The sequence below is a fragment of the Peromyscus californicus genome, unplaced genomic scaffold (genome assembly GCF_007827085.1).
Source record: "Peromyscus californicus insignis strain IS unplaced genomic scaffold, ASM782708v3 Scaffold_23__1_contigs__length_62951481, whole genome shotgun sequence".
In the NCBI taxonomy this organism is placed as follows: Eukaryota; Metazoa; Chordata; class Mammalia; order Rodentia; family Cricetidae; genus Peromyscus; species Peromyscus californicus.
In genome coordinates this window covers 18,476,672-18,500,430 of record NW_026294534.1, presented here as the reverse complement: position 1 = coordinate 18,500,430, position 23,759 = coordinate 18,476,672, and the positions used below count along the sequence as shown (strand labels likewise).

Below are 23,759 nucleotides of genomic sequence, written 5' to 3'. Positions count from 1 at the left end.
TTTAGAGCAAGTTCATAAAAATCATGCTTGTATCTGTATAGATTAAGACCAGTCAATTTAATGCTGGGTTTGGTGGCACTTGGGAGGTTCTGATGGTTTGAATGAGAATGGCTCCCATTAGGCTCATATAGAATTTGAATGCGAGGTCTCTAGCTGGTGAACTGTTTTGGGAAGGATTAGGAGGTGTGGCCTTGTTGGATGAGGTATGTCACTGAAGGCAGGCTTTGAGGTTTCAAAAGTCCACACAGGCCCAGTTTCTCCTATTCTGCCTCCAATTTATGGATAAGATGTAAGCTCTCAGCTACTGCTCCAGAGTTATGTTATACCTGCCTGCCTGCCTGCCACCATGCTCCCCAGCATGATGATAATGAACTAACCCTCTGAAACAGTAAGCAAGCCCCTAATTAAATGCCTTTTTTGTTTTTGTTTTTGTTTTTCGAGACAGGGTTTCTCTGTGTAGCTTTGCGCCTTTCCTGGGACTCACTTGGTAGCCCAGGCTGGCCTCGAACTCACAGAGTGCTGGGATTAGAGGCGTGCGCCACCACCGCCCAGCTAAATGCCTTTTTTTTTTTTTTATAAGTTGCCTTGGTCTCTTCACAATAATAGAAAAGTAACTGAGACACAGGTGGAGACAGGAAGATTAGGAGTTTAAGAGCATCCTCAACTACCAATCATGTTCCAGGCCAGACAGGAATACATGAGACTGCCTTATTGTCCCTCCAATACCCACAAAAGAAAATGTCAGCTGGACAGTGGTAGTACATGCCTTTAATCCCAGCACTCAGAAGGCAGAGGCAGGTGAATTTCTGTGAGTTTGAGGTCACCTGGTCTACAGAATGAGTTCCAGGACAGCCAGGGGTACACAGAGAAACCCTGTCTGGGGGGGAAAAAAGGCTTAATATGAAACTATATAACCTGAAAAACAATATACTGTAATGTAAGGAGTAAAGACGTTGATATTTCTCAGAAGTTATTTTCTAATGACTCCTCACCAGTGCGTTTAAAAGGAAGTTATAACATCCCCTTACATAAATATACATACTACATAACCATACCTGTTCTGTTTGAAGTTGCTCTCGAAGCACCCTGACTAGTTCTTGGTTTTCTGGATGAATGTTGTGCTGTACATTTCTGTTGGATAGAATGAAGTAAATTTTGAAAAAAACTATCAGGTTAATCCATCTGCGTTATTAGTCTAATTTTTGACCACAAGCTGATGAGACGGCTTCATGGATACAGGCACTTGTTGTGCAAGCCTAATGACCTGAGTTGGGTCTCCAGAACCCATGCCAGGATGAAAACTAACTACAATGTTACCCTCTGACTTCTACATGTACACCATGGCAAGTATGCTACAAACCCATTAATAATAATTAATAATTTTAAAACTCATTTATTTTGTGTATGGTGTACAATGTGTCTGTGTATGGGTGTGTGCGCTATGGCACACATGTGTAGACCAGAGTATAACTTACAGGCATTGCTTCTCTTTTACCATGTGAGTTCTGGGACTGAACTCAAGTCATCAGGCATGGCAAATGTATCTGCCCACTGACCCATCATCTGGGCCTCAAAATATATTTTTTTAATTTTAGAAAAAGAATAAAATTTGCCTGAAGATCAGAGAACAGAACAAGCCACTAGATTAAACATAGACGTCAGGCAGTGATGGCACACACCTTTAGTCCTAGCACTTGGGAGGCAGAGATCCATCTGGATCTCTGAGAGTTCAAAGCCACCCTGGACTACATGAGATTGACTCAGTCTAGGGGAGAAGCAGAGCCAGGCAATGGTGGCACACACCTTTAATCCCAGCACTTGAGATCTCACACCTTTAATCCCAGTATTTGGGAAGCACACACACACCATTAATCTGAGCACTAGGAAGGAAGTGATGGCTGGTCGGAGAAAGGTATATAAGGCACAAGGAGACAGGAACTAAAGGTTTTCGACTGGAGAGCTTTTAGCTAAGGACTCAGAGGCGTTCAGTCAGAGGAGTCATGGAGTTGGCAAGGTGAGACATGGCAGTGGCTTGTTCCTTTGTCTCTCTGATCTCTCAGCCTGGATAGTATAAGAAAGGCAGCTAAGCAAGCCATGAGGAACAAGCCAGTAAACAGTACTCTTCCATGGTCTCTGCTTCAGGTCCTGCCAAGTTCCTATCCTGATTTCCCTCAGTAATGGAGTGTGACCTGAGAGCTCCACAAAGAAAGAGACCCTTCCCTCCTCAACTTGCTTTTGGTCATGATCGTCTTTATCACAGCAAACTAAGACATGAGCACACCACTAACATCTTAGCAAGTATAATGGAAAATCAGAAGCAAGAAGTTGGCAGCTAATATAAAGGAATGGGATTAGGCCAGGAGAGCACTGGTATCAGTAATGAGGTGGGTTTTTGTCTTTGGTTTGGTTTCGTTCACTTTTTCTATTTAACTATTTTGCATGGATTATCCATACCACTGGCTAGCTGGATTCAATTATAAACATTTTTATTTTTTATTTTATTTTTTTTTTGGTTTTTCGAGACAGGGTTTCTCTGTGTAGCTTTGCACCTTTCCTGGAACTCGCTTTGGAGACCAGGCTGGCCTCGAACTCGCAGAGATTCGCCTGACTCTGCCTCCCGAGTGCTGGGATTAAAGGCGTGCGCCGCCACGGCCCAGCCTTCAATTATGAACATTTTTAAACTAGCCGGGTGGTGGTGGCGCACACTTTTAATCCCAACACTCAAGAGGCAGAGCCAGGTGGATCTCTGTGAATTTGAGACCAGCCTGGTCTACAGAGTGAGATCCAGGACAGGCACCAAAACTACACAGAGAAACCCTGTCTCGGAAAAAAAAAATGTTTTTTAAAACTAGGATATACTCATAGGAAATAGTAATATTTTAATCAAAATGGAAACAATGAATTTAAATATTCCCAGGTAAGTAAGGAAAAAATATGGTAGCATTCAAAGCTTAATAGAAAATAAAATGCTTTAGAACATACATGGAGTCACCGAGACCAGCTATTACTAGGAAGAATCAAAGAGTCATTGACCTTTAGGAAGACACAGTACCACAAATCATTTCTTTTACTCTCACCTGAAAAGTGCATACAGGAGAGTAGCAATCAAAGTAAAACTGACCACCACTGCCACAAGTACTTGGTCACTTACTCCTTCTATAACTGAATCATCTTGTTGCAAACTTGGAACTTCACTGTAGTATTTGGCCATTACAGGTCTAAAATAAGAAGCAAAAATGAACTATATCAAAAAAACAATATAAGTACGGCTTACTTCTAACGTATCTAATACTTACAGCATGCTCTTTCAATGTAGGTACCATTAAGTACAACTTCAGTTAAGGTTCCCCTACTAATGATTTTTTTTTAAATTGCCAGAATCATTAGGTAAGATGAAATGCTATTTTCTTTAAGGAAACTACTTTTTATCACCCATATATGTATTTTTAAAGTAAAATCTTTGAAAATACCTTTCCTGAAGAGCTGGAGAGGAAGCTCAGTTGGTAGAATACTTGCCTACCATACACAAAGTTCTGGGCTTGCTCTCCAGGACTTTACAAAATGGAGACCAAGGCAGGAGGATCACTGCAGGTTCAAAGCCAGTTTGGGTTACATGATGAGTTCCAGGCTAGCCTGGGCTACAAAGTAGCTTCAAGTCTCAAAGGCGGGGGTGGGGGTGGGATGGGGTGGGGGTTGGGAATTGAAACAAAACCAAAAATAAATTGAGACATTTTCTCGGTTTAGGTTTAGTTTCTTTAAGAAAAGATATTCTCCTACCCTTACTGTTCTAAGTCCTGATTATCAAATAAAGTCTCCAAGTAGACCTAATCGTCCTGTCTTAGCCCGTAAGGAGGAAACAGAGTCCTCTACAGTACTGTGTTACCCAGCACATGCTCTGCACACAGCACTTAGTAAAAGGGACTCCCCAAGCTTATATGCAGTAAAGAGGGAGGACATCAAACGCCTTCCCAAATTCTAGAGAAAAATGATAGCACCCCAATACTACAAGTATGATGAGAGACAACCCAACTACACTGTAGGTCAGTCACGGATAATTCTCCCCAACATCCCAGTGAACAAGACTGTAATGTTCAAACTTACATGATAACTGAGGAATGATGGGGATAGTCAATCAAATATGCAACAGTATAAACAAAGTTCTGTATTTATATAAAATATTGCACTGAAAAGTTTGATCCAGGGCTGAGGATGGAGTGCTTGCCTAGCATTCATGAACCCCGTTTCAATCCCTACCACAAAATAAACTGGCCCTCACCTGAAATCCCAGCACTTGGGGAGGATCCCCAGCACAGAGATGGGAGGATCAAGAAGTTCAAGATCATATTCGGCAATAGCAAAACACAACCGATTCTAGCTTAGGGTACATAAGCCCGTCTCAAAAAAAGTTTTATCCAAAGTCATTAATCTGGTGAATCTCTCTTAAGAAGAAAAACCAATATCCTTGAAATGGATCTGAATTAGCTGCTAGTTAATTACCTCCTGCGGAAGAAACCTGAGTAAAGGGAAGGTTTCCTCAACTTTACACTCATATACCAGGAACTTTTTAAGGACAAGTTTCAAATTCCCATTGTGAAACTACATACAAGGAAACGAGAGAATGAGAGAGAGAGAGAGCTCTAATTTTAGTATTTTCACTTGAAAACAGCCAAATGAACTGCTGGCTGAGGCTGGGGGAAGCAGGCATTTGAGATAATCTAAGGACAGGTCAGGTCACCAGTTAAGACTTTTCCTTTCCTAGGTATTCTCTCTTTAAATCAGAAGTGTCCTGGCTATGATTAAAGTCCTGAAGACAGGGCTGGGAATGTAGTTTAGTTGGTAGAGTGCACCTCTGCATGCATAACACTCTGGGTTCCATTACTAGCACCACATAAACATACTGAGGAGGTTCAGAAGTTCAGAGTTATCCTTAGCTGTGTAGGAAATTGGAGGCCAGCTTGGGCTACATGAGACCTGTCTCAAAAAAATATGTATTTGTAGGTCGGTTGTGGTGGCACATGCCTTTAATCCCAGCACTAAGGAGGTAGAGGCAGGTGGAACTCTGTGACTTGGGGGCCAGTGGGTCTAAATAGTGAACGCCAGGACAGCCATGGCTATGTAGAGAAACCCTGTTTAAAAAAAAAAAAAAAAATCAGAGAAAGCAGTGCTTTGCAAGCAAGCACATCAGTTGAGGCATTACAGTTGTTATCATTATTCACATTTCTCCTATGTTATACCTTGGGCAGTCCATTTTGAGAAAATTGGATAACTGAAGCCAATGGGTAGACCCATTAACAGCACCATCTGTCAGGTCCCACCCACCCAGCACAGACTAATAAATGACTTATTCCTGGAAGTAGAAAGGGAGACATACTATTACTGAATTGGAATAAATTTAAAATGTAAGGGCACAAGGGCACATTAAAAACATATCAGGGAAACCAGGAACAAGAACTTATCCAACACGGCAGATGACAGAAAATGTAACTCTCTCACCTGGACCCAATAAAGTAATAGACCTTAGTTAGGGTTTCTATTACCGAGACGAAACACCATGACCAAAAGCGACTGGGGAGAAAAGGGTTTATTTGGCTTATACTTCAACACGGCTGTTCATCACTGAAGGAAGTCAGGACGGGGACTTGAACAGGGAAGGATCCTGGGAGCAGATGATGCAGAGGCCATGGAGAGGAAGCTGCTTACTGGCTTGTTTTCCATGGCTTGCTCAGCCCACCTCCTTATGGAATTCAGGACCAGCAGCCCAGGGATGGAACCACTCACTATGGGCTGGTGGGCCCTCCCCACACTGATCACTAAATGAGAAAATTCTTTACAGCTGGATCTCATTGAGACACCTCCTTAGCTGAACCTCCTTCCTCTGATGACTCTAGCTTTCGTCAAGTTGACACACACAATCAGCCAGTACCTCTAACACTCGGATGACAGGGTCCTACAACCACCTATGGTCTGATAATTGATGTGCGCATCCAAGACCAACAAGCAGAGGACCCCCTAATTCCCTGGAGTTTCGGCTTGGCTTGTCCGTTATCGACACCGCCTACTCAGCCTGCTCCCCCACCTGAACCCAGGCAGGAACCCCCATTTCCTGAGCACTCAGTCTGGCTTTTCACCTTGCAGCTGGACTCCAGCCTCACTCTGAAAGCCTGACTCCAGCAGCACCCTCCTGGCACTGGTCTGGTTCATGACCTATCAATGCAGCTTCTCTCAGCCCTTTTCTGAAATCTTTTGAGCTCTGCTGCAGACTCTTTCAACTGTAAACCATACAGAGACATATAGATATAGTTACTTGTGCCTTGTGAGCTGTGCTATGAGTTAATGCTACTAGGTATGAGTTAATGCTACTAGTGAAGACTGGAATAAAGAACCCACTTTTGCCGCAGCCAGATTACCAAAGTAGGTGGGACTATATGGCAAGCTGATGTCACTGAACCTTGTGTATTTATTGTCATTCCAGAGTTTAATTGTGGAAAGACATGAACGCATTCATCTGACATGTGTGCTCACAACCAAATCCAAAATTTGCCGTATGGAATGACAACACCTTCCCCTGAGCTCGTAGATTGCTGTGGTTGAGAACTAGCCTCCACCTGAGTAAGGCCTACAAAGACAGCTCAGAAAAGTCTCAACACATCTATCTTGAGTCTTTTCCTAACACTGTTGGGGAAAGGGGTAAGGGTGATGGGCCAAAGGAGAAAAAAACAAAACAAAACAAACAAACAAAAACACAAAACACAGGAAAAGGAAGAAATTCTAGAATTTCCCATAACAAAGGAAATTTGGTCATTCCCCAAACCCCAGGTTCATGTAGCAACTTGATGGTCATGTGGCTTCTGCAGTTACTTTCAAGGAGCTTTTAATGTAAATTCTGTCCTGAAAAGTAATTAGAAGCACAAAGTAAACACCAGTAACCATACACCAGGCATAAAAGCACCTTGGACTCAAAGACTTGAAAAGACACACTTTAAATCAATTGTATCAAAGCCCTGACAGCCTGAGCAGCTGGAGAAAAGGTGGTTTCTGTAGATACCACCGTCCCTTCAGCAAGGCTAACACCTACGGTCTTCATACGCTGGTAATATCTGGTCACTTTATAAACCCCACAGTCCCTTCAGCAAGGCCCAAGTCAATGTAACATATACTTACCATTTACTTACCCAACAAGATTTAGTCACGGAAAGGTGTCACAGGTTCTACAGAAACAGTTCAGTATGGAATGTGGGAACACTAGTCTGACAAAGATCCAGGGGCACCCACATAGAACTGACAGGCAGGGGAGAGTCAAAGTTAGGATTTCTAAAGGTATTTCTGCTCCTGTACGAAGAATGTGTGCAAGAAAACCCTTTGAGAAGGCTTCAGCTAAGATTTATTATTTATTTGTTTGTTTGTTTGTTTGTTTTTGGTACCAAGGACTGAACTCAAGCACTGATGTTTGCTAGGGTAATGAACTAGCACTACATCCTCAGCCCAAGATTTTCCCCATCTATAAAATGATCGATTACATGTGATCATTAAGCAGTAGTCGCTAAAAGTTACCATGAAAAAACTCAATGCTGTTCGGTAGTTCTAAGCGCTCAGTGAGAAAACCAACTTCTAATGGGGAAGGGGGAGGCTCCAGGAACTGCAGAACAAAGTGAAGGTGTGTCCTGGGAAGCTAACTTCTGAAGCACTCCAAATCAAAATTTACATGACCTGGTAGTTGGCCATACCTTTTGAATCCACAATTCTCCTACGACTCCAAAGCATGTATCTTGTGTCTTGGTGTCTTGAAAACGCCAATACCTTTGCATCAAGGTCCAGGTAGAAGAATGTTTATTAGAGCATTGTTCTGAGACGCCCTAAACCGGAATGAAGTGCACATCAACAGGATATAAGGATATAAGGCTGTCGTCACACAATGGAATACTAGACAATCATGGGAATTTGCAGATAATTTACTATCATTTAAAAGTCAAAACCCACAGCATGGGTCCATTCATAAAAGTTCAAGCTCCGACAAAGGAAAACTCTTACTACATGCATGCTCATCTGGGAAAGCTAGAAGGGAAAGCAATAAAGTGCCTGTCACAAAAATCAGACTAGAAATGGTATGGGCGGAGGAACTCTCGAGAACCTGGCAATTCATTTTATTAATATCCCTCAAACATGTACGTCCTAGGCACTGTTCTGCACGCCACATTAAAAACGTCTATGAAACCCTACAACGCCTGTCTAAAAAAAAAACAAAAAAAAAAAAACGAAAGCTGGACAAGGATGCACCTCAGTGGAGCCAATTCCCAACACGACGAGAAACAGGCCTTAGGGACAGTCCGGGGGTCCTTACGCACTGGGGAACTGGCGTCCACCCTCCCTCACTTCAAGGAAAGTTTTGTGGGAAAGGGGGCTCCAAAGGAGGAACGGCTGGCTCTCCTCGGCCGGGCCGAACCCGCCCACGGCCACCGAGACGCGCCCACGTCAGCCGCTCCACCTTCGCCCTGTGCCTCGGGGCCGGCTCGGGCGATCCCGGGCTGGAGCGCAGGCTTCCGGGGGAAGGCGGCGCGCGGAGCCCACCCTCGCGCGGAGGAGCGCGGCCCCGCCGGCCCCACGCGGCGCCGAGCCCCGCCGTGCGCGCCCCCACCCCCCACCCCCGCCCCCAGGCGGGCCTATGCGGGGGCGTGGCCTGGCACACGCTCGCGGCCGGGGAGAGGGGGGCGCGCGTACCTCTCGGCGGCGGCGGCGGCGGCGGAGGAACTACCGTGCCAGTCCTCGGGACGGAACAGAGTTCATTTCCGGGGACTGCCTAGCTTACTCCTCTCGGGCAACCACCGAGCCGCTTCTTGAAGCGACAGCGCCGGCGTCGGCGCACGCGCAGTGCGGGGCTTCAGGGAGAGCCAGACAGACGTCTGGAGAGACACACACCAGCCGCCGCCGCCGCCGCAGCAGCAGGGCCGGGCTAGGGCGCGCGCCCCCGACGCGCGGTGGACAGGCGTCGGGAGCGCGCCCCCAGGGGCGGGGCGGGCCGAGCGCGAGCGTGCGCAGTGGCGCCTGGGCTTCGGCTCGCGCGGGGCTGCGCCCGCGCAGGAGGGCGTGGGCGGGCGGCGCCGGGTGCGCGCACGGAGGGCGCGCGGCCCCGAGCCAGGGAGGGAGGGGCTGGTGACAGTGCGGAGCTCCTGCCAGCGTCCGCGCCTCGGGAGCGGCCGGACGGAAGAGAAGGTCCGCCAGACGCTGGTCGGCTGCCCGACCCTTCGGACTCGACCCCGAGCTGAACGGCCGGCCGCGGCTTCTGGTTGGTCGGGGGAGGCGCTGCGGCCACCTCAAGGAAGATGTTTAACGTGGAGTCTGTGGAGCGGGTGGAGCTGTGCGAGAGCCTGCTCACTTGGGTACGTGGTTGGGGCGGCGGGCCGGTGGGAAAACTCCGCCAACCTTTCCCGGACACCGGGGCTCGTCCCGAGGGGCGAGCACCCCGGGCGACCTGCCGTCACATCCGGGGCTTGCGACGGGCGGAGCTGTGGAGCCGGTGCGGGCCGCGTCTACACCCGCGGGCCGGGTCAGGGTCAGCAGGGAGCGGCCGGGCTCAGGCAGGCTGGGCCCAGGGTCCAGGAGGAACTTGTCCGGCCTGAGCTGTTGGCTGCTGTCCGAGAGGAAACCTGCCCGGTGGGGGCTAATGATGGGGTGCAGGCGACACTGTAATTAGGACTCTGTGCAGTGATGGGGCGCTGGCGCTTCGCTCCCCAGCTCCCCGTGATCCAAAGCGTCGGTTCTGCCTGGGCGCCCGGGAGAGGCACTCGGGACCCCTGGTTACGACGCTGCTCGCCTTTGTTGTAGCGTTCAGCCAGGATGGAGCGTAGCCCCTTGAGGGATGAAGCCCTGCCCATTGGAAAATCGTACAGACAAAACATGAAGAATCACCCAGAGGCAGAACATTTGAAATGCGAGATGCATTTTGGCTGTTATAAAGTAAACGATGTGATGGTACTTATAAAGGAATCAAGGATAAAAAAAAAAATTTAAGCTGGGAGGATTTAGGGAATTAGTAATGGAACTGAAACACTTTTTTTTTTTTCTTTAAAGCAACGTGAGATTCTAATTTGGAATTGATAAGAGTTAAGGTTATCGAATTTTAAAGTAAATACGTTGGGTTTTAATGTCAATAGTCATGGCTTAAGCAGCCCTTTTCATTAGCTGGGCAGTTAATCCGTGTTTGTTTCTGTTTTTAGCAGGCTGATTGGAAGTGGGTACAGGCATATGCAGAGCCATGGGATAAACCAAGTATCCACCTGAGAACATTCGTTTTACTTATGGCTAAAAATTGTTTACCGTCCTTTTTAGAAGAACACAGATATATTTACAGAGGTTACTATGACCAGTGTTAATTTTGTCTGCTTAATTTTGTCTGGGGGAGATGGTGGTGATTGGACCTCCTGCGTGCTAAGTGAAGGCTCTGCCACTAAGCTCTCCACACACACACACACACACACACACACACACACACACACACACACACCCTACTTTTATTCACTTTAAAGGTAAAATGCAAATATCAAAAGAAATTCTGTTGAGCAGTGTGTCTTGGGTTAGAGGATCCGTTCCCTGGAAGCTAGCCATCACTGTTTTGTGCAGGGCCACTGTTGAGAAGTTCGAGAACTGTTAACTTAGGCTGGTTGTAATAAATGTAATAAAGGTAGAATCCAAAGATGTGCGTGCGTTTGCGGTAGGGTCTTGCTGCGTAGCCCATTTTGACCTCAAACTGTGATCTTGAATTTGTAGCATCTTCCTGCCTCAGCTTCCTGGGTCCTAGGATTATAAACTTGTATCACTACACCCAGCTTGAAGTTTTTTTTATAATCCGGGTATCGTCCTTTGAAACATAAACTTTCTACAATGCAGAGCTCTATGGTTTGGTTTTGTATTAGATCATTCCTGTAATTTCAGGTTGTTTGAAATGATGCATAGTTAACATACTCTGTAAGTTCTGACTTCAAGCAAGAAGATAAGCTTCGCTGCTGTGCATCACATAGGATGGTGATAGGTTGTAGAATGTAGCTAAGCCTCAGTCAACTTTCAGACTATTATTTAAACCAGGAGGACTTTTGAAAAGATGGGAAATGTTTGTTTTTTGTTTGTTTGTTTGAGACGAGGTTTCTCTTTGTAGCCCTGACTGTCCTAGAACTTGCTTTGTAGATGAGGCTGGCCTTGAACTCACAAAGATCTGCCTGCCTCTGCCTCTTGAGGGCTGAGATTAAAGGTGTGCACCACCACTGGCCGGCACGAAAAAGATGGAAAATGTTTTATACTCAGTGGGTATATAGCAAGCAAATTCAGCAGAGTGTGCTTAAAACTTACCCTGTGCTGTTATATCTGTCAGTCTCTTTTAAGAAGGTATTGTAGCCGGGCGGTGGTGGCGCACGCCTTTAATCCCAGCACTCGGGAGGCAGAGCCAGGCGGATCTCTGTGAGTTCGAGGCCAGCCTGGGCTACCAAGTGAGTTCCATGAAAGGCGCAAAGCTACACAGAGAAACCCTGTCTCGAAAAACCAAAAAAAAAAAAAAAAAAAGAAGGTATTGTCATGTGTGTGATTGTGATGCGCACATATAGGCATAGTTGCCACCACATGCATGTGGAGGTCAAGAGTCAGCTTTTTGGAGTTGGTGCCCTTCCATGGTTTTCCAAGCAACAAACTCAGGTTGCAAGTCGCCAGCCTGCTGTGGTAAGCACCCTCACCCACTGAGCCATTTCAATAGTCTGTTGGGTTTTTTTTTTTTTTTAACAACCATCATTTAGAATTGAGCACTGGACAGTTTCTTATTCTCTGTACTCTGATCAGTTGTGTGTGAGTCTCCATATTAATTGCCCTCTACTACAGAAATAAGCTTCTCTGATGAGGGTTGGGAGCTGACTATTCAGTGGGTATAAAGACAAGTGTTCAGAGGGTAGTTTGATACCTTGTCCATTTGGCAAAATAATAGTAAGTTCTCTCCTGGAGTCTATGACCTACCCAGCCACATGTTCTTGGCCCAGTTAACAAGATAAAGCATGAATTCTGGTCTGTGAAGTGGGCCTTATATCCAACCAGAAAGCAATTGCTTACTCCCATAACCCTGATGCCATGATTGCACCAGTGGGCATATTTTTATCAACCCGCTTGTCGTTGTAACTTTCAGGGTTCACAGCTGGGTAAGACGTTGATTATTTTTCTCTCCCAGCAGCCTGCATAGCACCATGCAGCACTATGAAAGCTAGCCCATAGGGATTAAGCTTCAAGGTCAATACCAGTTTGATTTCTCCATGTCCTGTGGCTCAAGAATGTAGTAGCAATAGGGTCTTACTTCCAAGTTCTGGTGGGTAACTAAGAGCAGTGACAATATCCTGTATTGTTTTATGGATCCATAGGATCCCCTATGACTACCAGCTTAAAGAGGGGTAACCAAATCTGGCACTGCCCAAGCCCAGCTTCTTAAACTCTGCATGAATCGTGATGAAAAGATTGCATTCTCTCAGGTCTTAGGTACTTGATGAATTTGTTGGTTTTATGGTGCTGAGGATTAAACCTTGTGCTTGTACTCTACAACTGAGTTATATAATTCCATCCAGTTACCCAAGAAACTGGAGCACAAGACTCTAGAGGGGCTGGAGGGATAGCTCCACAGTTAAGAGCATGTGTTGCCCTCACAGAGGACCCTGATTTGGTTCCTAGAACCCACATGGTTCATAACCATCCACCACCCCAGTTCAGGGGATCCAATGACCTCTTCTGACCTCCACAGGCACCAGGCATGCATGTGGTGCACATACATTCAGGCAGAACTTATACTTAGTCTAAAAACATATTTAAAGAGAATCTAGAATGCTGCCAGATAATGACATGAGACTAATGGGGAAAGAGTCATAGTTTTGGTTCACTTCTGTGAAACGCCACAATCTTTGTGTGTCCTTGTTTTCATACTACCTTACTTATTTGGGAACCTATGAAATGCAACTAACGTTTAGAATCTCTCCCATTCTGTTTTCCTTCCTTTGCCTAACTCCATCCTTACCAACAAATTTGATCCTTTGATGAGAGAATAAAGAAATCTCTGATGTACAAAGGTTTAAAGCCCTTGAGGGAAAATGTCTGAGTAGTATGGTGGTTTCTGGCTCCTGCAATGGTTCTCATCCATTATCATTGATGAGCATCACCTGGAACCTTTATCAAACCAGTTTACTAGGCCCTGGGGCTAGAGTTTCTAGGTCTGGGATTGGAGCTGACTGAGAGTTGCAGTTCTATCATTTTCCCAGGTGATGGGTAGTTAATACTCAAGATGACATTTGAGAACACTTGTTCTAGAGCAGGTTTTAAGTTTACTGCTGTTTGATATTTTTGGACTGAGTAATTGTTAGGGGCACTGTTGTGTGTATTTTAGGGTATTTAATAGAAGCATTGCTGTTTACAAAATAATAGTACTTACCTTGCTATTCCAGACGCTCCTAGGGAGCGGAACATCACCCCTGGTGGAGAACCACAGCCCTAAAGTTGCTGATTCCACGTGATCTCATGCTTTTCTGATGCTTTTGTGGGCGAGGGGAGGGGTTGGAATGTGTTCTCAGAGCTTCTTGAAATTACAAGAAAGGTTGTGACCCTTCAGGTAGAATTTGTGCTTTACCACAGTTAAGTGCAATTATCTTTCTGTTTTACTGTATAACTATCCCGAAATGTCACAACTCAGACCTCATAGGATGATAAGTTTATTTCTGAATTGAGATCTGTCAGTACTGAAAGCAGAGGTGAACATTGTTAAACTCTTCTAAGTAGCTATGCACCTGAAGGGCCAAAACAGAAAATAGTTGTTTGGAAGCTCCATCTTAAAAATCAAAGTGAAAATTTAGCTGTGAGTCCCAGGGTGGGGGCACATACTGTGTTAGATTACTCTTTAAAATTCCTTCCTTTGGGCTGAGCTCGAAGCCCGTTTGTAGAGTACTTGCACAAAGCCTGTGTAACCAGATGTGGTGGTGCACACCCATAATCTCAGCAGTCCACCTCTAATTCTCTCAATCAGGAGGTGGAGGCAGGAGGATTGAGGAGTTTACGGTCACCCTTGTCTTCCATAGTGAGTTCTAGGCCAGCCTCAGATGCATGAACTCTGTCTCAGGAAAAAAAGAAGAAGAAGAAGAAGAAAAATATTTGATTTATTGAGTTGTTTCTTCTGACTGACCAGGAGCAATTTTGTAACCCTGAGTAGGAATGTAACTCAATACTAGAACACTTGCCTTGCATGACAAGACTTGAGTTCTATTCCCAGCTTGAGGTAGGAGGGATAAGAGCTTGATTCCTTAATCTTCGTACTACTTTAAAGGTTTCCAGATGCTAAAACTACTGCCCCGGTACATAAGCATTATTTGATTCATTTATTAAAATAGATAAACAGAGATTAACTTGGTTGCACAGATCTATAATCTCAGCTACTCAGGAGGCTGAGGCAGGAGGATTGCAGGTTGAAAGTTTGTAGAAACTACAGAGTGAGTTCAAGGCTATTAGCAAGATTCTGTTTTGGAAACTTAAAAGAGGGCAAAAGAGATGGCTCAGCAGTTAAGAGTACTGGCTGTTCTTCCAGAGGACCCAGTTCAATTTCTAGCACCTACATGGCAGTTTACAGCTGTCTGTAACTCCAGTTCTAGGAGATAGGATGGCCTCTGAAGGCACTGCATGCATAGTGCATAGACTTACATGTGTGCAAAACACTCCTACACATTAAAAGAAAGAAAGAAAGCTCAGAATTTTAAAAGAGGTAGGATAATAGCTCAGTAGTGGAGTGTTTACCTAGCATGTGCAAGGCTCTGGGTTCAATCCTCCAGCAACATGCACCACACACGAGGGTGAGGTGGAGGATTGTAGCATCCTAAACACATCGTACAGGGATTATGATTCATTTTGTGGATCTAAGAAATGTTTCCAAAATGAAAACTTTCCAGATGACTATCATGCACACCCAGGTTTGGAAACTGCTAATATTAATACCCCCAATTTTAATATGGAAAAAGCTGATATTAAAAGAGATGAGGTAAAATATCCCAGGTTATGTGATAAATTAGTAGCAAAACTAAGGATTAGAATTGATTCATTACATTCCAGGCAGTGTTCACTGAGCTTAATTGGTAAGCCCCTTATTTTGAGATGTGTACCAAGTGATTAAGATGTAATATGTGATTGTCGCGGTTTCGTCTTTTTTTTTTTTCATGTATAAACTCATAAAAAGAGATAGCTTTTAAATGGGCCATTAAGTTAGTACCTATAAAATGAAAACGGGTGGTTTTTTTTTTTTTTTTAAACTTACCAGTGTGGAGACAGTTGCAGATAGAATAAAGTTTAAACTCAGACTGAGATGATCTTCACTTGTTTCATTTGTGCCTTTTATTCATTTTCTGGTCCCCCACCCCATCCCCCCATGGAGTCTCACTATATTTCGGGGCTGGCATTGAACTAAAATCGATCCTCTTCCCTCAGTCTCCTCAGTAACTGGAACTAAAAGTGTATGCTACCATGCCTGGCTTATTTGCTAACTTTTTTAAAAAAAGTCAAGACTCTGTATGTATTTAAGTTAGGATCTTCTTATCTCCCAAATTCTTGTCTGACTAAAAACTACTTTCTATAAGAACCTGTGACATAAATCCCTTAGCTTCTGCTACCATAATCATCATTACCTGAAAGACTCCTGCCCCATATAAACCGGGAAGTTATAACTATAACTTCTCTCAGCACTTGGGAGTGGAGGCAGGAGAATCAAGGTCACCATGACCTCTGATATATAATGAGTTGGAGGGCAGCCTGGGCTACATGAGACCCCGACTTTTATGGATAGTATGGGACAGAGAAACAGATATTCACCCATTTTTAGTAGCATTTTATTGTTTCACGGTTTATTTGGCAATAGGTATTTTTAAAAAACTTAAAAATGAATATACATTTAACCTGGCAATTTTTTCCTAATCCAATAAATAAAACAGAAAGATGGTCACCTGAGTGTTATCTCAGTATTTCCATTGTTGCGATCTGGTTTAGCCTCCTCAGTGTTACAGACTGCCACAGCAGGCTTGTCTGCTTCTTTCCTTCCAGTATTTCCTTCATATTGCATCCAGTTTGGTTTGTACAGTTCAGATCACTTTCTTGCTTGAAATCCTTTACTTACAAACTACCATTACTCTTAAGATAAATTCCAGATGTGACTTATTGAGTCTTGCCTAATGATACTTCTTTTAGTTCTTTCACGTGTTTTATACTCCTCTCTGTTCCATTTCTTCCTATGATTTCCATCTGTCTATACCAGGCTCCTTTTCATTCCTGCCACATATCTTCTCAATGGAAATCTTTGTCCATATATCCCACAATACTTCCACCAAATTAAAAGACCTGTATCAGGACGCCCTTCATCGGTTATCCTCAGTGATTTATTTCCTTTTAAATCCGGCTTGGACTGCTGGTTATCAGTTGGCTGATAACTGTTGGCTGTACTTCCTTTCTGGTCTCAGGTGGCCTTGAACCCCTGAATTTCTGCCTCCACTTTCCAAGTCCTGGAATTACAGGTGCATGCCCTTAGACCCTTCTTGGGTTCATTTCTTAAATTTCTCTTAACCAATACAAAGTTAGTTGTAATTCAGTATATATTTGAAATTGAAATGAATTGAGTATCCAACCTAATGATGATAAATATGAATTCTATATCCATATAAAAAGACATTTGCCTTTGAGTACGAGAAATCTCAGATAAAGGTGTCTGTCACCAAGCCTCATGATCTGCATTCAATCCCTTGGACCACCTGGTAGAAGGAAAGAACCAGCTCCCACAAGTTGTCTTCTGACCGCCACATGTATACTGTGGCACACACACCTGCACTCACACATGCACATACATAATAATAATAATAAACAAAAATTTAAAGAAATTATTCCCTGAAGTAGTTACGATTGCTACAGTAATTGATACAGCACAAAAGTTCACATTAATAAGAAATTGACTCTGCTCTCCACCAAGTATCTCTTTGGTCCGTACTGGTTTTTGCCCTTATTATTCTTGAGTCAGTCATCACTGTTAGAGGGGCTGAAGTTACCATCATCTTCTTTGTTTGTTTGTTTTTCGAGACAGGGTTTCTCTGTGTAGCTTTGCACCTTTCCTGGATCTCACTCTGTAGCCCAGGCTGGCCTCGAACTCACAGAGATCTGCCTGGTTCTGCCTCCCCCCGAGTGCTGGGATTAAAGGTGTGCACCACCACCGCCCAGCACCATCATCTTCTTAGACTGTCATCTGTGAGTAGTATGATGAAAAGTCAGCCAATATCTACCATAATTTCTCTTTTGCACATGTGGGAAGAAATTTATGATTATTAAAATTTTTATTTCAACCTCCGAGATGAGATAATAACACACACACACACACACACACACACACACACACACACACACACACACACACGTATGCACGTACGCACCCACACCCCTAAGAAATCTTAATATAGTTAACCATTGAATCTTTTTTTTTCTTCAGATCCAGACCTTTAATGTGGATACACCATGCCAGACCGTGGAAGATTTAACGAACGGGGTTGTGATGTCCCAGGTTCTTCAAAAGATGTAAGAATAAGTTACTTGTCTTTATGTGTGGTCTTACATGGAAACCTTTCTTGGATTGAAAAGGATTAAAAAAGTTGAAGTGTGAGAGTTGCTTTTCTATCATTGACAAAATACCTAAGGTAGTCGGTTCATATGAAAGAAAGGTCTATTTTTGGTCTACAGTTTGGGGAATTTCAGCCCTTGATCAGTTGTCCCAGTGCTCTTGGGCCCCTGACAAGGCAGCACCATGGCGGGAGCATTGGCAGAAGCAGCAGCTTCCCTCACAGCAGTCAAGAAGCAAATCGGGAGCTGGAGAGATGGCTTAATGGCTAGGAGCACTTGTTGTTCCTGCCCAGGACGCAGCTTTGCTTCCCAGCTCCCACGTGGTGGCCCACAGCCATTGTAACTCCAGGCCCAGGGGATCCAGTGCCCTCTTCTGGCCTCCTGGGCACCAGGCATGCATATGGTACACATACATAAATTCAAACAGAACATTCATATGATGAAATAAAGTACATTTTAAATGAAGAAGCAAAACAGGATGTTGTAGAGGCCCTACGAAGTTCCTTCAAGGGTGAGCCCTCAGTAATCCAGCTTCCTATTCCGTAAGCCTTACTTCATGAAGGGTCTACCATCTCAGCAGTCACAAGCCAGGGACCAAAACTTTACGTGCACCTTTGGAGATCATTTCAGATCTAAACTATAACAAAATGTGTGTGTAAACTTGGGTTGCATGTGGAATGAGGAGAATTCTGATGGCATGTACTTAGGTATAGATTGGTTACAAGTTTAGTTGGGGCTGTGGTGGTTATTCCAGCTTAGGTTGAGAACCAGATTTTGCCATTATAGGACAAGCTGAGAACTCTCTCTTGTAGAATACCACTCCAACCTTAGCACTGAGATCTTCCCTGACCACCAGTGTGATACAGCCATTGTCATATATTCTCTGTTCCCTTAACTTTGTGTGTTATTCTCTGAACTATGTAATACCTTATGTGTATTTGATTGTTTATGACCACCTCTGTCCTGAAAACACACAGTCTAAGTTTGTTAAGATCTATGAAGAGCAGGAAGCTTGTTTTCTTTCTTGCATCCTAACAACTAAGAAAATACATAATTTTTTGAACCATATGAAATTACCATTCTTTGCAGTTTCTTTTGTTTGTTTTGCTTTGCATTGCTTTTCGAGAAGGGTTTTTCTGTGTAACCCTGGCTTTCTTGGAACTCGATCTGTAGACCTTGCTGACCTGAAACAGAGATCTGCCTGCCTCTGCCTCCTGAGTGCTGGGATTAAAGGTGTGCGCCACCACTGCCTGGCTCATTCTTTGCAGTTTCAAAGAGTCAGATATTAGTAACTTTCTCTAATTCAACTGTTGTTGTGAGTGCTCATGACTAAAAGAATGAAATGTTATTTGAGGTGTATGCAACATATCTGATTCTTCTTTGCTACATACTTTGAAGACATAATGATATCAAATTCAGTATCTCGCTATGTAGCCCTGGCTGGCCTGGAACTTGCTATGTAGACCAGGTTGCCTGGAATTCACAGAGATGTACCTTGTCTCTGCTTCCTGAATGCTGGGAATAAAGATATACCCAATGTGCGTGGCTCAGGGACTTTTTTTTTTAATTTAAAGCATTATGTGTGAATTGGGTTTGGCATGATTTTTAGATGATTTTATACTTTGAAGCCCTAAGTACTTACCAGCTGATATTAAAAGATTTATATATGACTGTGGGATTTTTCTCTAGTTCTATTGAAATTCAGTATCATCTTTAAATGAATGCTTGATATTATTACCTTCCAGTTACTTAAATGATTCGTACATGTGAGGAGTAGCTAAAATGTTTTAGAAAACCTTTTTTGTGTGTTTAGAATGGGGACACATGTTTGAAAACTATAGTTTTGACTTTCTTCTATAATTTAGCATGCATGCATCTTTTTTCAGGCCATAGGCACACCTTTCTTTCTTTTTTTGTGGGGGAGGAGTTTGAGAGAGTTTCTCTGTGTAACGGTCCTGGCTGTCCTGGAACTGAGTTCTAGGCTAAGCTAGCCTAGAACTCCCTGAGAAAGGTCCATCTGAGACCTGGCCAGCCTGCTTCTCGTTCCCTAAAGTACAGCATTTCTGACACGGTAAGAATTAGAATTGATCCTGTGTGCTGTGAAACCTGTGATTTGTTTGTTTACTTGTTTGTTTTGTTTTGTGTGAAATAGGATTTCTTTCTGTATATAGCCCCGGCAGTCCTGAAAATCAATATACAGATCAGGCTGGCCTTGAACTCCAGAGATCTCCCGGCCTCTGCTTCCTGAGTGCTAGAATTCAAACTGTGCCACCACACCTGGCCAAACCTGTGGTTTGACGTGCCTGCAGTGCAAATGCTTAGGAACAGTTACTACATTGCACAGATCTGTGTTTAAGTTCCTTCTGCCTTTTATTCCCTCTTGCTTTTTAGTTTTCGCTGTGCATGTGCCTTGTCTATAGTACCGTGTTATATACATATTGAACATATTTCTCCCCTCATTCCTTCCTGTCCTATAATTTCTCATCAGTCTCCCTCCCATTAATTCCCTAGACAGTTTTACTCCATGTCACTGCATACATGATTTTATGTATCAATGTAAAGTTTAGGAACCAAAGAGAGGAAAATATTTGTCTGTCTGATATTGACTTAATTCATTTTCTCTAGTTGCATCCTTTTTGCTATAAAGGGTATGACTTCATTATTCTTTATGCTGAAAAACAATTCCATTGTGTATACACACTTTCTTTTTTGTAGATGTTACAAGTATAACTTTTTATTTTTGATGTCGTAATATAATTAGATCATTTTCCCTTCCATTTCCTCCCTCCAAACTCCACATATGCCTCCTTGTTCTTTTTGAAATAAATAGTCTTCTTTTTTTATTAATGTTGTTACATTCACACACACATATACATATATACACACATCTATATTCATAAATATAACTTAGTCTATATAATGTAACTTGTATATATGTTTTTAGGGCTAACCATTTGATACTGGATAACCAATTTATGCATAGCACATTTTCTTTACCCAAGGTTGGTTCTATAACTTACATGTTTTGAATAGTGCTGTAATAAGCATTGATGTAGAATTATTTCTGTGATGTGTTGATATGGGTTCTTTAGGTAAATCCCTAGGGTAGAACAGCTGGGTCATATGGGAGATCTATTTTTAGCTTTTTAAGAAACCTGTGTGCTGATTTTAACAGTGACTCTACTAGTTTACCCACCAGCAATGTGTAAAGGTTCCTTTTGTCTGTATCTTTGCCAGCATGTTCTTTGTGTGTGTGTGTGTGTGTGTGTGTGTGTGTGTGTGTGTGTGTGTGTGTGTGTACACCAAAGGAAGTTAGAAACAGTATCGGGCCCTTTGGGGCTGGAGTAACAGGTTGAACTCCACATCCGCCTGATAGGGATGCTGGAATGCAAACTCTGATAAAGCAGCAAGTGCTCTGAGCTCCTGAACCATTTCACCAGGCCTGTTTTCTTTTTAAAATTTTTTCAACAAAATTTTATTTTAATTTAAATTACAAAGTCTGGTAGGTATTCTAATAAATTCATTTTTCCTCAGGAGAATGATATGGCACTAATAAATTAACAACTGTATACCTCTCTCACATTTTAAATAATTCAGCATGTGTGTGTGTGTGTGTGTGTGTGTGTACACACATATGCAGAGTGCTGCATATATGACATAGTGCACATGTGGAGGAGTCTGTTCTCTCCTTCTATCTTGGGATCTGGGGATTGAACTCTGGTTGTCAGGCAAATACTTTTGTCAGGTTGTCTATAGCAAATACTTTACTCACTGAGCCAGCTCACTGGCTCTCCCACATTTTTAAAGGGTTAAAAAAAATCAGATAGCTGTCTTAAGTAAAACTAAACCATTATAATAAAGAAGAAACTACTTCCGGTGTAATAATTTGAGTGTATTAAATGATCATACCTAAAATGCAACTTTTGAACTTTGTGTTTACATTGGTTTGTTTAAAGACAAAACCAGAAAGTCTTACCTGTCTTCAGCCTCTCCTATGTTAGTGTTTTCTTTGGCACATCACACGCCCACATCTTCCTTATGAACGTCTTTAATGCTACCCTTTGGTTGCCAAGGTGGAAGCTGTTTTGTTGTTTGACATCCTAAGAACTAGCTTGACAAGGAGACTTTCCTTCCATTTTGTTGTAATAACTGTTTTCACACTAAATCCAGACACACAGCACTTGACCACAAAGTCCAGAATGCTTAGCTCTGCCCAGCCTACCTAAGGGATTATTTCAAGATCAGAATAATTTTTCTATTTCTATTAGAATCATGAGTTATTTTATACAGATTCCAGTAAAGACAGCCTCAAAAAAATTTATAGACTTCATTTAAATTAAACAAAATGAAATATGTCTGTATTTTCTAGAGTAGGTTTTCTGACTTGTGCTCCTTGAAGAAGTCCTCAAGTCCTGCTAAAACATCTGTTGGAAGGCTCGTTTTATTGGCCAGTGAGTATTTAATTAGACAGGATCTCAAAGAATAATTATATAGATGTCTTAATTGCTATGTTGAATTGGCACTAGCATACTCTGATGAGTTGTTACTTATAATCTGCATGTCACCAAAATGGACAGATACCATTCTAATAACTTTATGTAGATACAGTTTTGGAGATGTTGCTTGTTGAGTTACCCCCCAAAAATTGATAAAAATTGGTTACCTTTTAAAAATATATTAAAATTATTTTATTTATTACTGTTTGTGTGGGTGCATACACACCACAGTGTGTGTGCATGTGAAGTCAGAGGACAATTTTAGAAGTCAGTTCTTTCCTTCTGCAGTGGGTTCTTAGGATCAAGTTCAGGTCATCAGGTTTTCACAGTAGTCATCTTTACCCTGTGAGCCATCCCACCCACCAGCCCAGTGACTTCTGAATACTAATAATTTGCACAGGACTCCCTTGGTAATTTTTCTTTTGCTGTGAAGACACACCATGGCCAAAGCAGAGTGTGTGTGTGTGTGTGTGTGTGTGTGTGTGTGTGTGTGTGTGTGTGTGTAAGTAATTTAATTGGGAGCTTGCTACAATTTCAGAAGGTGAATCACCCGTGACCATCTTGGTGGGGAGTATTGGCAGCAGGCTAGACATGTATCTGCCTAGACATGGCTCTGGAGCAGTAGCTGAGAGCTTGCATCTTGTCTGCAAGTTGGAGGGAGAGACTGGGCCTGATGTAGGCTTTTGAAATCTCGAAGCCCACTCTCACTGACACACTCCTCCAACAAGGCCACACCTCTTAATCCTTCCCAAACCATTCACCAGCTGGGACCAAGCACTCAAATAAATGAGCCTTATGGGAGCCATTCTCATTCAAACCACAAGAACATTTTTGTTTTTAAATTTCCACATTGAAGACTTATGGTTAGAACTCTCCCTAAGAAAGGCCAAAGTTTTAATTATTCCATTTCATGCCTATTGTACTGGATTACTTAAGAAAGAACCCCTACAAAGCCTTTTCCACAAATAATCAACATGGGTTTATCATAGTGTATATCATTCATAGGCCTGCCAAACATGAGTCATTTTTTAATGAATATGATCAGTCAGGAAAGCATAAAAGATGAAGCTCCAGTAGTTCCATCTCCCAGTGGCACCTATTAGATAATCAAATGCAAAGGAGTGGTTTACTTTGTCTTTTAATTCTGTGACCCTTAAATGTTAAGCCCAGCATTTTCATGTAATCTGAAGCATTTTAATTACATGTAAGCATTCTGGTTTTTTGTTTTTTCAAAAACTTAGCTTTAGGTAATAGTTAGGGACTACTTCAGTAACATTCCTCTTTTGTATACATTAAACCATTTGAAAGAAATGGATATTAGAAGACTCAGAAAAGAAAACCTGTAAGCAGAGTTAAAATAAAATGCAAAGTATCACTGCCAGCTCTACTGTTTTACAGTACCTTTAGAAAGTAAGATTAGCCAGGCAGTGGTGGTGCACACCTTTAATCCCAGCACTTGGCAGGCAGAGGCAGGAGGATCTCTGTGAGTTTGAGGTCAGTCTGACCTTCAGAGCAAGTTCCAGGACAGCTAGAACTACATAGAGAATCCCTGTCTCGGGGAGGAAAAAAAAAAAGTAAAATTAACATATACCCTTCAACATATCCAGGTTCACAATCTCAAGAAAAATC

The 23,759-nt window shown here is 42.9% G+C and overlaps 2 protein-coding genes across 5 annotated transcripts in view; one reads left to right on the top strand and one right to left on the bottom strand.

Moving 5' to 3' along the window:
- Rnf170 (ring finger protein 170) overlaps positions 1-8,947 on the bottom strand; it is a 31,709-nt gene extending 22,762 nt beyond the window's left edge. Inside the window, exons 1-5 of one of the 4 annotated variants that reach the window (XM_052751915.1) lie at positions 8,716-8,947; positions 7,725-7,853; positions 5,020-5,126; positions 3,078-3,218; positions 1,056-1,131 (exon numbers count right to left, since the gene is read on the bottom strand). In XM_052751915.1, the coding sequence (XP_052607875.1) occupies positions 1,056-1,131; positions 3,078-3,211 (210 nt within the window). In that variant the 5' untranslated portion in view covers positions 3,212-3,218; positions 5,020-5,126; positions 7,725-7,853; positions 8,716-8,947. Of the gene's footprint in view, positions 1-1,055; positions 1,132-3,077; positions 3,219-5,019; positions 5,127-7,724; positions 7,854-8,274; positions 8,595-8,715 lie in introns of those variants that run through there. The other 3 variants (XM_052751912.1, XM_052751914.1, XM_052751913.1) reach the window with 3 other exon arrangements.
- Positions 8,948-9,100: 153 nt separating this feature from the next.
- Hook3 (hook microtubule tethering protein 3) overlaps positions 9,101-23,759 on the top strand; it is a 100,098-nt gene continuing 85,439 nt past the window's right edge. Inside the window, exons 1-2 of the mRNA XM_052751911.1 lie at positions 9,101-9,374; positions 17,507-17,592. Of these exons, the coding sequence (XP_052607871.1) occupies positions 9,318-9,374; positions 17,507-17,592 (143 nt within the window). The 5' untranslated portion in view covers positions 9,101-9,317. The remainder of the gene's footprint in view (positions 9,375-17,506; positions 17,593-23,759) is intronic.